Here is a 16,611-nt window from a genome sequence, read left to right on the forward strand (position 1 = left end):
AGCCTTTCATTTCAGCTACTAAAGCTGGATCACAGTTTGTCTGTTTTCTTTTCTCTTCTTTGTAGATTTTCTGCTGACTTTTGAATCTCATGAAAATTACACCACAGAAGTGTGTTTCATTACACCATGTGTCATCATCTGCAATCCTAAATATACACTTCTGTTTTTCTTGTGAAGGAAAATCTGTCAACTGTGACACAGAGACGGATCCTGTAACACGTCTAATGCTGAAATCCACTCCACATTGTATCCTTTTTTATTGTTATGACTTCATATATTTCTTTGCTTATTTATTTCATGTACCGTTTCAGTTCATTATATTGTAAATGTTGGCAGTCATGACCAATAAAGCTTTGATTTTAACTTACGATCACGGTCAAAATCACTATAAAGTGCCATTGGTGAATCACTCAGTCATGAACATAATGCAAAATAATGAAATTCTGAGGTTTAATAATGGGAAATGACCAAACATTTACACACATATAAGCACAATGATAAGTTTCTTGAAATGAGTTTTCATCATTTTATACCATTTTCTTTGAATGGATGTGTGTGATTTTGGCATGTCAGCTAACTTCAGTCAGTGTAAAAAGTGGTTAAATTACACAAAATTAAAAAAAAAAAAAAAAAAAAAATAATCATTTTAAAATATTCTTATTGTCCCCACAATTTGTTAATTTAATATTCTATTTTGACAATAATATTAAATATTTTGTACATGTCCCTAACAATGTCCACCCTGTCATTATGGGGTAACTGCCCCTTTAAGGAAAACTAACAGGTTGAAATTAACACAGTTTAACGCAGCCGGCCCGGCCTGTAAGCCGTCTCACACTGCACACAGTTGCTCTCTGATGAACTTCATAAGCGTGATGTAACCCGTTAGGATGCCGTTGAGAAACCCGCTGACGTACTCAGTGAATTCCCCGTTTGGTCTTTCTTCAATGGAGGTTAAAACATCTTCTGCAAGAACACCAAGAATCTACACTTTTATTTCCTCATCTTCATCATATTGTGTTTGTAGTTGGATGTTGTAAAGCTTAAAATATCCACACTATCATAGTGAAATATTAATATAAAAACTTCAGAAATTCAAAATATATATTTTAAACAGTACACATTCAGCTTCAACAATGAATCACTTTTAACTGAAGGTACACCATGTGTTCATTAAATGCTAAAGTGCTAAAGTGTCCACCCTGTCACCTAGCCTTCCATGTGCAGTTTTTGCCACATTCTGATAATGTTTTCACTAGGGCTGTCGATTTAATGCATTCATTCAGTGCAATTAATTATGGAAAAAAATAACAGGTTGAAATGATTAACACATTTAACACACCGCCCCATGATGCACCAACATGATGCAAACAATGAGTCACTGTGTGAAGTAGATGTGGATTACACACGGACCGGATCTGGGCCGACACTATATTGCTGTCAGGGAGACTATGCAGTTAAAATGCACCTAAAATTCAAGATATGAGGGCAAAAAATGTCCTGTATGGATTTTTGTCTTATATTTATATCAAATTATATAGTCATCAACATATATGTGGAAGGGCACAGTGTGAAAGGCACAAACAAGTTGTTTTGGTCAGGTTCTGGAGGACATCATGATTGGCAGAAACTCCGAACAGGCGCTCTCTACAGACTGATCCATGTCTGAATGTTTGTGGAAGAGGAATGATGTAGAAAATATATCCCTGAAATCATTCTTTATTTTGGTTAAGGGTTTCTTCTTGTTCCTGTTTTTTCTCTGATGTTCCTGTTCTCTTCACCCATTAAAGCCTCTGTCCACCCTGTCATCTTGTTGTCCATCTTGTCATCTTTTATGAAAATAAATAAATTATTTTAACAAATTAGCAAAACCTTCTGTAAGATTTATTTATAAAAGCCAGTTAGTATTGATTGAAAGTTTGACCAGATATATTTGTTAGATGTTATTTAGAAAAGAAAGTGCAGCTATCGCATGTTTTACAGGGAAACAAATATTTTGCAGTAATTTCATTATTATTAAAAGTCTTTTCCTATTAACTCAAATGTATTAAAGAAAAAGGTGCTAAATATACTTCTGAAAAATGTACATTTTACAATCAATATGCAATGAAAATGTGTTTTTTGACCATGACAGGACATATTGCATTTCTAACAGCCCAAGGTCTCCTTAATACAACAAATATGAAGATAAATGGAAATGTTCAGCTTTTTATTCTGGAAACTGTGAAGTCTCAAAGGCACTTTATGGTGATTTTGCCCCAGCACATGGATATCATGAGAGTAGAAACAGAATAATACATGCTAGCTAGCCTACATATATTTATACATATGACTACATAAATGATAACACCTTTCATTGATGTTTTGTTCGCTGTTGGTTATATTACCAGCTGGTGTAACAGCAGTCAACAGGATATTAACACAGAAATGAAATGCAATGCAATGCAAATCAATATCCACTGCTAACTGCTATCGGTACAGTTTCTGTCAGCCCAACACAAGTCCTCTGTTTACAGACACTTTGACTGTTTCTGGAGGTTCAGTTCGATCATAATCGGTGTATTCTGTGTGTGTTTGTGCTGTGAAAGAATGAATGAAGCACTCACCGGTCATGAGTGAATCCTGACAGAGATGCTGCTGAAGAAAACACACAGACGAGGCTTCACCACATCAACAGATTCATTTCTCTAAGAAAACATGATGAGAATAAAACAGCTGACTCTGGTCTCAGATAACCCGGTTTAGTCTCGTTTAATCTCATGACACAGAAGATAACACTAGCGCCTTTCAACACCATCACTGATGGTAAAATGATTGAGCCTGGCGCGTCATTCTGCTCAAGCTCTGAATAATACACTAAACTGAATTATAGTTTCATTTTGAACAAATATATGTGATTGAATCGCAGTTATAATCCAAATAAATGTCGGTGCTTTTTGGATAGTTTATGTTTACAAACCGATTGTTTATATGTTGAGTAGTTACAACAACTTCCGGTCTCGAGATTAGATTATGAAAATGAACAATTCTTAAAATTCTTCTTCTAATTATTATTATTATTATTATTATTATTGTTATTATCATGTGTAAATTGTTGTGTCGTGATTGCAGAGTAATGTGTATTTGGCGCCCTCTCTTGTCCTTTAGTGAAAGTGCATCAGTTCTCATAATAAACTCTTATTTCTCTCTTTTATTCATTTCATTTCTTCATTGTGTCATCTATTGACTGTGATCTGACATTGATGAATGTTTTACTGACACACAATAAACAGAGTTGCACAAAAACAAACACAGTATCTGATGGTAATACCGTACTTTATTTACCTCACGCCTTGATAACACTAAAACATTAAAATAATAATAATAAAAATAAGCTATGCTATTGCTCAGATGACAAAAATATGTTCTAAGAAAGTTTAGCTAATGTTTCCATTAAATTATATATAAAAAAATATTTCTGAACGTTCAAATTTTGAAATGTTTTTAAAAATGTTTTTTTTTCTTGGTTGTGTGAACGTTAAGGTAATTTTCCATTTTATCATTCTTCAAACATTATGGGAAATGTACTTTTGAATGTTCTCTGTATAAATAATGTTTCTGTTATTCTAACATTTTGAGAACATTATTAAAAACCAGATAACTTTGAACAAACGATCTTTTAATGTTACTGAAGGAATAATAGTTTTTGAACCAAAACCATTACATTATTGTTGTCATTATTTTCATTATCTTCATTAGTTGCTTCTTTTACAGTAGAAAAAACATGAAACCTAATTAAAGTGTTTTGAAATTAAAGTTTAAAACTACTGCTACAAATTAGAGAGACATTTAATATATTGGTATTTTATTATTACAGTTTTTTATGATTGTTTACACACTAAAAAATAACACAGTTAGTGTTACCAAAAATAACACAGTTAGTGAATCCTGACACTCAAGAAGCAAAACCTCAGATCTGCAAAACACCAAACACACACTTCATGACATTAGACACACACATCTGACATGATGGCACTGCCTGAATATTGATATATTTCCATGAATGTGCAGAACTGGTCTTGTGTGTTGTGTTCAGTCAATATATTCATGTACTTTAACAATATCTCTAAAAAAATCACAGACTACATCATTAGAAAAGTAGAAATGTTAAGTGTTTGAGATTGAGCACTGCAGTGGTTTGTGTGTGTGTGTGTGTGTGTGTGTGTGTGTGTGTAGTGTTTTGACAAAATGAGCCTTGTTTTTAAAATTGTGCTTAAGCAATCATTAAGAAAACTGTAATAGCATCACACTGTATCTCCACCGATGTATTACAGACATGCTGGAGAAATCTGAGAAGGGAGGAAAAAATTATACGTTAATCTTTTCACATTCGCTCACAAGTGAACACAAAATCATTGACATATAATCTTTTCCTTCCTTCTCATATTTTTTCCAGCACAATGTCCTTGTAGATATTAACACTAAACCTAAATCAAATTATAGGTTGACATGTTTATAAACATGTTTATATACTGTATATTTCTGCTCATGAAGTGTCCAGAGGAGTGAGAGCAGATCATCACGGCAGTGAGTGAATGAGAGCAAAGATAGCGGGTTATTTTTAAAACCATCTGCTTTGTGTTGAGGGAAGAGAGCCGTGGGTCACTGCGATAATGACCGCAGCCTGCTTTGATGAACAAGTGTACAAAGTGAACGAGTCCAAAGCACTCAGTTTCACATATGTGTACATTTTATTGTTCAAAGAGTGTAAGTGTGCACAAAAGTATGAGTGTGTCCTATAAGGTCCAAAAAGGTCAAGCCAGTTCACATCCATTCTCTTAAAGGACATTAATAACCTCAAAGACTGTCATCAGTGTTTGAGGCCGTTCAGGATCTTGGATGTGTGTCAAAGCAGAAGCAAACGTCCTGACAGTTTTTCATGGAAGGAGAGTAAGAGCAGAGCGACTCGAGGGAGACGAGTTTGTGTGGAGGACAAAATACAGCTTGAGTTTCAAACGGACAATTACTGACCATGCCATCGGCTTGTCCTTTAGAGAGGCTGGAGAGAGAGTCGGAGCGCTGGCTTCTTCTGAACGAGAACATGTACGTCATAATGTGTGTATTTCAGCTTTACTGTTGGCAGAACAGACTCTATCTACAGTAATGCAGATGTTTCATCAGTCTGTCATAATGTCGATTCTGACATGCTTTTACTCCACAGGATCCACAGATCTTCAGCGTTGAACCGGAGGCTGCTGTTGAATATATGGTCGTGGAAAACACTGCGATCAGACTGTGTGAGTTTGACAACTATTGAGAGAGTCCTTCAACGAAACCATGTGAGGATGTCAGGAAGGATAATGATAATGTTGAATAAAGTGGTTATTTTTGTTTTGTTTTTGCAGTAAAAGTATTCTCGTCTCTTCATAACATTAAGGTTGAACCACTGCAGTCACATGACTGTTTTAACGATGTCTTTAGTTCCTTTCTGGACCTTGAAAGTGTTGATTATATTGCTGTCTATGGACAAGTCATAAACCTCTCGGATTTCATCAAAAGTATCATAATTTGTGTTCTGAAGATGAACGAAGGTCTTGTAACGACATGAGGGAGAGTGATTGATGACAGAATTTTCATTTTTGGGTGAACTAACCCTTTAAGCAAGCAAGAAAAACTGTATATCCTGTGTGTGTGTGTGTGTGTGTGTGTGTGTGTGTGTGTGTGTGTGTGTGTGTGTGTGTGTGTGTGTGTGTCAACAGCTGCTCAGTGGTTGTGTCTCAGTCAGTGTTACACTATTTCTGGAGCGTGAGTTGTGTAAAAGGTCAGATAGAGACAGAGAGAGGGGGAGGGGGATAGAGAGAAAAGAAAGAAGGGAGGGAGACCAAGAAAATCAGAAGAAAGACAGGAGGTGAAGGAGGGAGAGGACAGTATTGTGTGTCAGTTCATCGATTACTGGAGGTTTGTTGGGTTTGACCGGACGGCTCTGGACAGATGGAGGATTCAGAGAATATGGCAGTGACCGCTGAGACACAGGTGATGAATGAGCAGGTAATGACTGCAGTGAATTAACATGATTCTCTCTCTGTTTCTCTCTCACCGCTCACATTAACCCTCGAGTCCGGTCTGAGAGACACTTCAGAAACACCGAATCCTGCATCAGGGTGATTCGACACGAAATAACATCACAAATAATGCAGCATGATAAAGTTTGGGCTGTCAGAGACCCCAGATAGAAACATGGAGAAATGCAATGAATTTTCTCAGACAAAGATGTGACTGGCACCCAGAACGTTCTCTCAAGGTTATGAACAAATGTTCTTCCAGTAACGTAAATAGAACATTTGTTCAACGTTATCTGGTCTTTATTAATGTTCTCAAAATGTAAGCACACAAACATTATCTATACATCGTTTGTTTTTATGTTTATGACGGTTTATAAATGTTTCTACAGAATGTTCAGAGAATGTTCAAACGTAACGTTCCCATAATGTTTGAAGAATGACAAAATGGAATGTTCTCTTAACGTTCACATAAATAATGTTTTTAAAACATTTAACAAACTGGATCTTTTGAACATTCAGAAATAACATTTTCATAACTTAATGGGAACGTTAACAAAACGTTCTAAGAATATATTTTTGTTAGCTGGGAATTGATCCATTCCAGGTGTTTATGTAGATAATTTTTATCTCTTTTACTATATTTGTTTAAAATGTGTTGCACTGAACTGAACTCAAACAGAACAAGATAACTGGTGTGTCAGAGACGTCAGATTTCTGGAATATACATCCTTACAACTTTAATAATGTCTGTCAAATGAATTTTTAATAATTTAGTAGAACATATTAAACAAATTTGATAAGAGGTATTTTGGATGGACTAGAATAGATTTTTCTTTGGGACCCTAAACATAAAATAAATAAAGTCTGTCCGCACAGACCATGAGCTTCTCACCGAAGTTACAAAAAACTAACAGTACGGTGTTCACCATTCACATCTGTGCTCATAATATAATATTATATCATGTAAATACAGTATATTTTGATTGTATTTGCTGTCACTTATTCTCTTTCTATCATTCTCTCTCTCTCTCTCTCTCTCACACACACACTGAACATGCTCACACACACACACACACACTGAACATGCTCACACACACACACACACACACACAGGCAGTCTGAGGGTGTATGTTCAGTGTTTCCACAGATGTATATTAATGGCAATATTATGTAATTATTATCATGTGGTAATTCGATCTGAGCACATTTACTCCTCCACACACACCTGCTCATTCAGAGGAATCTACAGCTCTTTATACGACTGGTGAGTCATGACCTCATGTGACACCTGGGACAGCCAAACACACACACACACACACACACACACACACACACACACACACACACACACACACACACATTTAGAATTATAAGTGGGTGCACTTTCATAGGTTCTTCCTATTACACTTATGATTAAGGACTTTATAGTTAAGTTTAAGTTAGGGTTGTACACTTTTGTACTTCCAAACTCACTCAAATTCTTACATTCACCTTGATAAAAGTTGCATTACTTGTTGTTTGGGGAACCCAGATATAAAACACGAATGCAGTGAATTTTCACATGATCAGACTGGCCGGTGTACAGACTGTGAGAGGTCATTTTGTGCTTTGGTCTCATTCTGTGTTCGGAACGGCCCTTCACAGGATGCCAAACACACGGAGCCGCAGGAGCCAGAGTGTGTCAGAGCTGACTCAGAGCCAGGAGGCGGAGCTGACACAACAGAGGGCGGAGCTAATGAGGACATCAAAGAGAACCCGGAGAATACAGAAGCTGGAGCCAATGACAGTGAGGCATGTGAGCACGAGGGCGGAGCCACAGAGACCGTCAGCACAGTGGAGAAAGAGAAGGACATCACAGAACATAAAGATGGAGAACAAGAAAAAGAGACAGAGGTGAATAAAAATAAAGAGAGGGAGGTAGAAGAAGAAAGAAAGGAGAGCAAGAATGATTCCTGTGAAAAAGAAGGACAACTTGAGGAAAAGCACAATGAAGAGGAGAAGAGGACAAAAGAAGCTGAAGACAAAACTAAAACGAAGGAAGATGAACGTGATACAAAAGAGAAAAAAGAGACTAAAGATGATGTCAAGAACAAACCAGAAAGTCTAGGAAGAAAAAGTGGAGCAGGTCCGTCCTCTGCTGTCAGAGCTCCCGTGAGATCATCCGTCGGGTCTCGATCTGCTCGACCCTCGACCCGAAGAGACGCCATGGCCAAGTTTCAGAAGGACCAGTGAGTCTTCTTCTTCTTAATCTTTCTGATAAACCTCATACAGATCACCGTCACAAACACCACATGCTTAGATCTGATCACCCACACAGTTATTATATTCATATATGTACACTCGTGTTTGTTGAACAGGTCAGTCACCTTTACAGTGATGAACAGGACAATAATGATTAATGATCTAAAGCAGCTCTAGAAAGAAAATAGTGTCATTGTCTGAAGAGAATATGTTGGCTTGTTGTAGGACTCCAGGTGTCCGAAACTTTAAAGTTCAGCGGACATCTATAGGCACGGCAGGTGGAGCGTCAATCCAACAGAAAATTCTCAGCTGGTGCAGGAATAAAACACAGAAATATGAGGTAAGCTGAAGCTCAGACTTCCTGAGTTTGACTTTGTAAACATTCACTCTTAAAAACAGCCAATCAGAGCCATCGGGGTTTTTACAGACTGACAAATAAAGAAACCAAACAACCATAGCTGAGTTTCCATCCCGTGTGTCCAAGAGAACAAAATAATCTTTTACTGGGAAATTGGCACAAAATATTAGTTATAAAAATGAAATGTCTCTTTTTTCCTCCATCATGAATGAGTTTGTCTCAGAGCGTCAGACGAAACACAATAAACGCTGTCATGTGATCTTGCGTTCGGATGCTGGTGTTTGGGAACACAATCGTGTGAGACGCTTCTGGAGGAATTAAACCAAATCATGCTGATGACAGACTTTGACTCAAACCAACATTTGAGATGCTGCGATGCGATTGGCCCGCTGGTTAGTCCAGTTATCCAATCACAGCCTCTGCTGAGGCACATGAGGGATTTGAGGGATTTTCTCAGTAAATGTGTTTCCATTGTAGTTTAAGCGCATGTCAGCTTATGATCGCATATACATTTTTCATGCTAATATTTAGATTTGACGCACATCTTGGCATTTCCATCCAGTGATTTCCCAAAATAGGTGGATGGAAACATATCTAGATAGCAACTCAAGAACCCTATAGACATAGTCAGGGTAGATGATCTATTGAGATTTGCATGTATGAAAATGAGTCTTACAGTTTGTCCAATGTCACGCACTGTATAAAGGTTCTGGATCGCATCTAATTCTCACAACGTTCAGTTTTTGGAAACATGTTGGACAGTTGGCATGTTGTTAAATACACAAAAACTTACTGAACTTCTGTCCATCACAGCCTCGTTTTCATTCCTGTCAGAAACTTAATATGCCTGAATATAGCCTGACGAACTCTATACAGTTCTTGACAAGACGATGGTTCTTCATCGAGTCTCAAGTGCTCCAAAGAACCTTTATGTTTATTATGTCACCCTCAAAATGATGCTTTATGACCTTAGTAAGGTCGTCAAAACTCGCTCAAATTACTTTCTATGTTCAGACAGTTGATTGGGAACCACGTCATTTCAACACAATCTAAAAGAAATTCACTATTTTACATTTGGGCAAATTGGTGGCTAATTCATATAAATGCACAATATAGTTAGTTTCAAAGGAAAATGCACATACAATGTCTTCTTTATCGTATCTCAAAGGGTGTCTGCATAGAAAACTTCTCTTCCTCCTGGAGTGACGGCCTGGCTTTCTGTGCACTCATTCATCGCTTCTTTCCCTCTGCTTTTGACTTCTCCTCCCTCAAAGCCAGCGAACGAGAGAAGAACTTCACGCTGGCCTTCAGTACGGCAGAGTAAGTAGACGCTTCAGTGGAGTACATGTGAGCGGTGTTATACAAAGACACACGGGTGTGTGAAGAAGAAAGTGTGTTTTCATATGTGGATGTCAAACATCTGACTGAAATGCTAAACTCTGGATCTCTCATCTGCAGATCTCTTGCTGACTGCTGCCCCCTTCTGGAAGTGTCTGATATGGTACTGATGGGCAAAAAGCCAGACCCTCGGTGTGTTTTCACCTATGTACAGGCTCTCTGTCATCACCTCTCAAAGATAGAGAAGGAGCGGAGGGAGAAAGAGAGCACAGAGAAGAGCACGAACGCAGAAGAACATCCAGGGGCTTCTGAAGCCAACGACGGAGAGACGGACGAGAGTCAACAAAACGAGGAGACGGAGGAAAACGGATCAGATCCTGACATGAAGACAGAACAAGAGACAGATCAGAATGAAAATGTTATAAATGTTGTGGATGAGAAACTGAATGGATGAATGACAAAAGAAAGGAGAATGATTTATCGTGAATGAATAGTGTCTAGTGTGGATGATCATGTTATTCTTTGTTGAATTGTTTTGGGTTTGTATTGGCGTTTCATATATGTAGGTTTTCATTTGGGGCATTTTAACATGTATATTGTTTTTGGTTTGACTTCCAACTTCAAATTCACACTCATTATGTCTGAATTCTGAGTATGAAATTCTATCAAGTTCAGTTTAAAAAAGTTTGGAAATCAATTGCCTTAGTTTTACGTACACAAAGAGAAAATCGAAGTGTAATAAATAACTTAACTAATAAATATCAAGTAAGTTTAATACTTCAATTTCACTCAATATTCTTCCTAAATACTATTATTCTCAGCATGGATTTGATCTTCTATTTTAAGTTATAGAGGCTTAAAAAACTACATGCAATCGGTTTCCAACAAACTGAACTTGTTTTGACGATAAACTATATAAGTTTGAAATTCTCAACACTTTATTTTTGTAATAAACTTATAAGCACATCACAATAATAAAACTATGCTTCTAAAACATCCGTCCATGTTCTTGTTTAAGACTAAACAACATTAATAACTGGACCTGAAAACATCCATGATCATTTTCATCAAAATAATAACACTGCATTGATCAGTTTCAATGCCATCTCATAAAATATGCAGGTGCTTATCAGTTTTTCGATGAGTTTTCAAACAAGATTTCTGATTCGTTCTGAACCGTAAATAGAAGGTCCAGTCAAGTACATTGCATTATGGGATACAGTAGAGCAGTGTGCCTCACTGTATACTGAGCGTTTCACAATCTACATACTTCAGAGATAGTCTGAACACAGCTGCTCACGGCAGAGCTTCTCAACTTCTGACAAGTTATGAGATATGCCGACCACTTGATATAAAGTCAAATGGGCTGCAAAATTATTTAGCAGTAAAAACTGAAACTTGACATGAAAAGTGCAAATAATATGTGCATGTGAGAACTGATTCGGATTCAGCTGATCCAATCGTCCATGATAACAGAACAGACAGATGTCATCTCTGACTTCCACCGCTGATCTCTGTCAGCAGATTCTGCTCTGATGGCTTTAAAACATGAAACCCATCAGGAGCGTCTGCTGTAAATCACATTGCTGAAGCTACACCTGGATGTGGAGCGAGCGAGAGGAAGGTAAAGAATGAAGAGAGGAAAGTGATTACGAGTGGAGCACGTTCTGTTCAACCTTGATGAATTTAAGGCTGTTGACACGGTGAAGTTAATGACTCAGTGTCGCCGTTTCGTCCACATGTTCCAGTCATTAGCTGCTATATATACGCACAGGAATCATTTGCACTCTCTCCGAGTATCTCTCTCAGAGTATCGTGTTTCTCTGGCATGAAAGCGGTGAAGTGATCTGAGGTCCCAGCAGACGCCAGCTCTATCAGTGCGCGCAAACACTCACAGACAGTCAAGAGGAAGAAATGGGAGGAAATAAGTGAATCTGTCAGTTAGTTTGGTGTTTATCTGTCCAGATCGATCGATCGCCTCAAGACTCAAAGGATCATGCGATACTCAAGCGGAACATCTACCTTTGTTGGATGCTCTAATCATTGATCGTTTTGACTGAGGATTGGGAACTGAGACCATCAATATAATTTCGCAATGGATTCCATCGATCCAGAGTCCTCCAATAACATGGATTCAGACAACTTCGCTTCGTCCATTCCGCCGTCATCGACATCCCGTAAGACCACGCACTACCGTGACCACGGAGGTCTCAGCTACGGTATGGGGGTTGCGTGGACGCATCTCCGTCCCTTCGTTCCCTTCTTCCTGATCTCCAGCCTGGTGGTGGTGCTGGTCTACCTGATGCAGAGCATTGTGTACGGAGGGCCCTTCTCCGACCCGCTGTTCTTCAGCAAATTCGAGAAGCGCTGGCCCCCGCCGAACCAGCAGCCGACCGCCTCAGAGTCAGAATCATCCGGGATCCTGTAAGGCTCTCAATCCGGCCTACCAATAAAACCCTGAGGATTCAAGCGATGAGACTGAGATGAATCAGATTGACCTGAATGAGAGCAAAGGAGGGTTTTGGTGTCCTTCATTTTGGAATCTGGGAGAAAAAAAAATGCAATGAAGCTCCATGGAAGACAATATGGAAGAACTGATGATGTCATTTGTCAAAGGCTGGATTCAACTTTACAGCCCATTTACTGATGGATGAAAGTCACTCCAACCAATCACCTGAGTTACTGTGATGCTCACAGACACTTCCTCCAAAACAGCTGTCTGACTTACTGTTTAAAAACAAATGGTATTATTTAATATATGCCTATGTGTGCATAATAAAATTGGGTACATTTTATGTCACAGTAAACTTAATTAAACTCAAAATCAATTAAAAAACATATTTGTGTACTAATGGTTACTGGTGTAATTTGTAAGCCAATTCCTGTGCTTGTACTTGTGTGTTGTTCAATGTTCCTGTCTGTTATTTTAATAATGGATTTCAACATCCTTCCCCTAGGTGGCGCTTTTCTCTTACTGTGAAATATGTCTGTTGATTGGAATTGTGGATCATTAATTTTTAGCTCCTTACAGCCTAATCTAGCTTGTATGTTTTCTTAAGCTGGACAAAAGTTTAGCAGTTTGTCTAAACTGAATTAAAAATGAATCTACTGTATTATTATTCATTATGAGTCACTTTGAACTTTTACCATGAAAAACTTTTATACTGTCAGTAACATTTTATTTTACAGTGTCATGTAGGCCTACTCATTATAGTAAATTATGCATAATTGCATGAGTGATCTGGGTCTCTGTCTCGCGGTGTAAAGGGTGCAGGAACACGCTACAGAACTAAACCTGACAGCTGTTGATTTGACATGAGCAGTTACAAGTTTATTTCAGGTTGACTATATGCACACGTTTGTTTGACTGAAAACATCTCCTTACATTGTGTTCGTACTGGTATCTACTACTCATAAAACTATCCCACAAATCTGTGCACAATTAAAGATGAACATCATTTACGAGTCTTTGTACTGGTGAGATCCGGCTCACAAGTTGGATAACTTTCATTGTAGCCTAATAGTGAGGAGATTTTGGTCCATGTTTCAAATAGTGTTCATTATAAAGAATTGACCAATAGGCAGAGGCTACTTTCCGTCAAGCTATAGTGACACTCACTGAACATGACAGTTCATCCACCCTATAATCAATAATGAACAAAGCTAATGAGAGAGTTTTGCCAACATTCCCATTAGGGCATAAAAATGTTATTTCTCAATGTTCTCTAAAAATTCCAAATGTCCCGTAAAAAAAAAAAAAAAAAAAAAAAAAAAAAGTTTTTTCTTAGATATGCAAATTTTATTAATTTTATTCCATTTTATTACTTTGGAAACATTATGGGAATGTTACTTTTGAATATAACATTTAAAAAACGTTGGACAAACGTCAAACAAAACATTTCAGAAAAAAGGTTCCATGAGTGATATATAAATATTATAATGTTTTAGTGCTAATGTTTTGAGAACATTAATAAAGACCAGATAACTTTGAACGAACGTTCTATTAATGTTACTGGTAGAACGTTTGTTCTTGTTCTTCTTGTTAGACCTTTGAGAATGTAGCATCCAATATAGCTTCTTTTAATACTGATTCTTTTAATACTGATTATACATGTCCTTATATAAGTATCACACACACACACACACACACACACACACGTAATGTGATTACACAACATGTGCATCATTATAAGCTCAATGTCATTTTAAGGCTCTGTAACAGCAGTGCTCCTGTGACACTTAAATCACAGCAGCTTTAACACTGTACTGAACTCTATATGCCATTTTTGAGCTCTGTAACTTGAAAACAACATGAATAGGTTGAATATGTATTTTCATAAAGGGTGTAGCAGACTTTCAAAATATTTTCTGGGTAACTCAGGCACCTACAGTTATGGGACACAACCCAAGAAACATGTTTTGATGACAAACATCACAGAACTGTCCTGTAGCCCACAGTCCTGCTCTTATGACAACCAAATGGACATAAAATAAATAAAGCCTACATGTATTCAGCATTACATTGCATTTATGCATTCTGCACATGCTTTTATCCTGAGCAACTTACAGAGTGGACATTTTTTGAGTTCATGTGTTTCCTGCGAGTCGAACCCATTATTTTACTGTAAGAACTTGCATTAATGTATAATACCATTAACTGTTTACTACAGCTTTCAGACTTACCGGTTTTCAAGAAAAAAATGTTCTTACAGCATGACTGAGTTTATACAGTCTTTGACCTTTGGAGAGTGGGGTTATTTACACTGATCTGACCGTGGTAAAACACATGACTGGTAAAGAGACGGACTTGATTTGATCCATCAGTTTCTCTGAGCTCTTGCGCAGGTCATGGATTGGTTCCTCCTCTCTGTCCTACAGACGCTAATATGAGATAAATACTGTGTTTTATTTCGGTTTATTGATTCTCCTGTGGATTCATGCAATTTAGATGTTGATACTTCACAAACACATAAAATATTTAAGCCAGTTCCCAATATAAAGAAATGGAATGATTCTTAGAAGAGGACATGGCAAAAATGACAACAGCTATGATTTAATCTTTAAAAATGATATAATATGAGTAAAACGAATATAATATTTTATTCAATATATAAAGACATGATGATAACAAGAAAAAGCTGCATTAACAGAAGTGAATAAAGAGACGTTAATGCTAAACGCACTTCTTGAGGTCGAGGTAGGCCTATTATAAAGGAAAGGACTTTCGTAATGTCCATTTAAAGAACACTTATAAGCGTCCTGATACCCCTTTATTAGTTTATCGATGCCCAATCTTTACCCACAGGACATGATGTGCTGAAGTGCACGAACACTGACATTCAGCTAATGGAGCTGAACCAGCTGTGAAGAAAGATGACCACGAAAGAAAAGGCACTATAAGCTCACTCAGATTTATTTTGTTAGGCCATATATTTTATTTATCATCAAATAAAGGGATATATATTAGGTTTGTGGAAAAACAATAAAATATTCACACTGATTGGTTTTATTTTTTTTCAATTATTACATTTATTTTAACAGTTATAATAAAGGTTTTTACAGTGTCCCTCAAGTTATTGTCCACCCTGTTATTTTGGACTACTTTCTCTTCAAATGAAAGTTGGAAAATATAAAGCATCATCACCTCTGTGGAGGGAAAACAACTGGGGCAAGTGAGTGAGATCCTCTATTATTTTAACTGTCTAATTTTACAAATTTTATCTTTCACATCTGATGTGGTCGACCACAATACGTCCACTCTGTTAAGGGAAATATGGGAAAAGTTAGTAAAAAAATGGTTTTAAATAATTACATTTTCAAAGACAATGAAATTGTCATGCAATTCTTTATTAGATAAACCTTCTATGTTGTCTTGGTTGTGCTCAGATGTGGTGCAGCGGCTGATTTCAGCTCAGAATATCCACCCTGTTAAATCAGAAGACTTTACGGAGCGGACACTGAGTCTATTTAAAGTTCTTTTGTAATGTTTTACATATTGTTTCCCATCAAAATCCAGTTCAAACAAAAGTAATAATGTAACTGGTTGTATGTGGGAGACAGGAACTCATCCAATCCTTATAGCACTTGTCCACCCTGTTATTACTCTGTGCACCCTGTTAAGGGTTAATGGTTTAAGGCTTTTACAGTAATTTTATGAAAATAGCAAACTAATAATTAGTTATAATTATTCAGTGACAATGAAAATATATTGGAATATCAATAATGTAATACTCTAAAAAGTGAACAGGCGTTTGTATCTGAAAACGAAAAAATTTAAAATGATGCTTTTGTGAGAAAGTAAATACTAATACATAATATATCTGATAATTTATATGCTTTTAATGGAACAAATGGACTCCAGTTGTCTAAGAAAATGTACACAATGCCCTAAAATTAGAATTATGTTTTTTGTTTGTTTGTTTGTTTTACATTTTTGATCTGCCATTTCATTGATTTTGTTTAATAAATGGTTGATTTTATTTACCAGAGCTTGACCAAAATGCTTTTCAAATGCTTTAGCTTACATCACTGTATCATGATTGATTTTCTAAATTTGATAAAGTCCAAACGGCACCGAATACCAGGGATAACAATTTCACGAAACATTCACTGAATTTGTGTTACTTGTTCATC

General features: G+C 37.0%; 1 protein-coding gene across 2 annotated transcripts; it reads left to right on the forward strand.

Moving 5' to 3' along the window:
• The first annotated feature begins 5,848 nt into the window (after positions 1 to 5,848).
• smtnl1 (smoothelin-like 1) lies at positions 5,849 to 10,988 on the forward strand. Of its 2 annotated transcripts, none has more exons than XM_048176964.1 (5): positions 5,849 to 6,012; positions 7,686 to 8,269; positions 8,508 to 8,622; positions 9,809 to 9,960; positions 10,099 to 10,988. In XM_048176964.1, exons 1-5 carry the CDS (start codon positions 5,971 to 5,973, stop codon positions 10,430 to 10,432), a joined length of 1,227 nt encoding a protein of 408 aa, XP_048032921.1. In that variant the 5' UTR covers positions 5,849 to 5,970; the 3' UTR covers positions 10,433 to 10,988. The 2 variants fall into 2 exon arrangements, with proteins under 2 accessions (XP_048032921.1, XP_048032920.1); XM_048176963.1 differs by having other exon boundaries at positions 5,851 to 6,027.
• Positions 10,989 to 16,611: the final 5,623 nt, after the last annotated feature.

This window comes from Megalobrama amblycephala, linkage group LG23 (genome assembly GCF_018812025.1).
Source record: "Megalobrama amblycephala isolate DHTTF-2021 linkage group LG23, ASM1881202v1, whole genome shotgun sequence".
Taxonomy (NCBI): Eukaryota; Metazoa; Chordata; class Actinopteri; order Cypriniformes; family Xenocyprididae; genus Megalobrama; species Megalobrama amblycephala.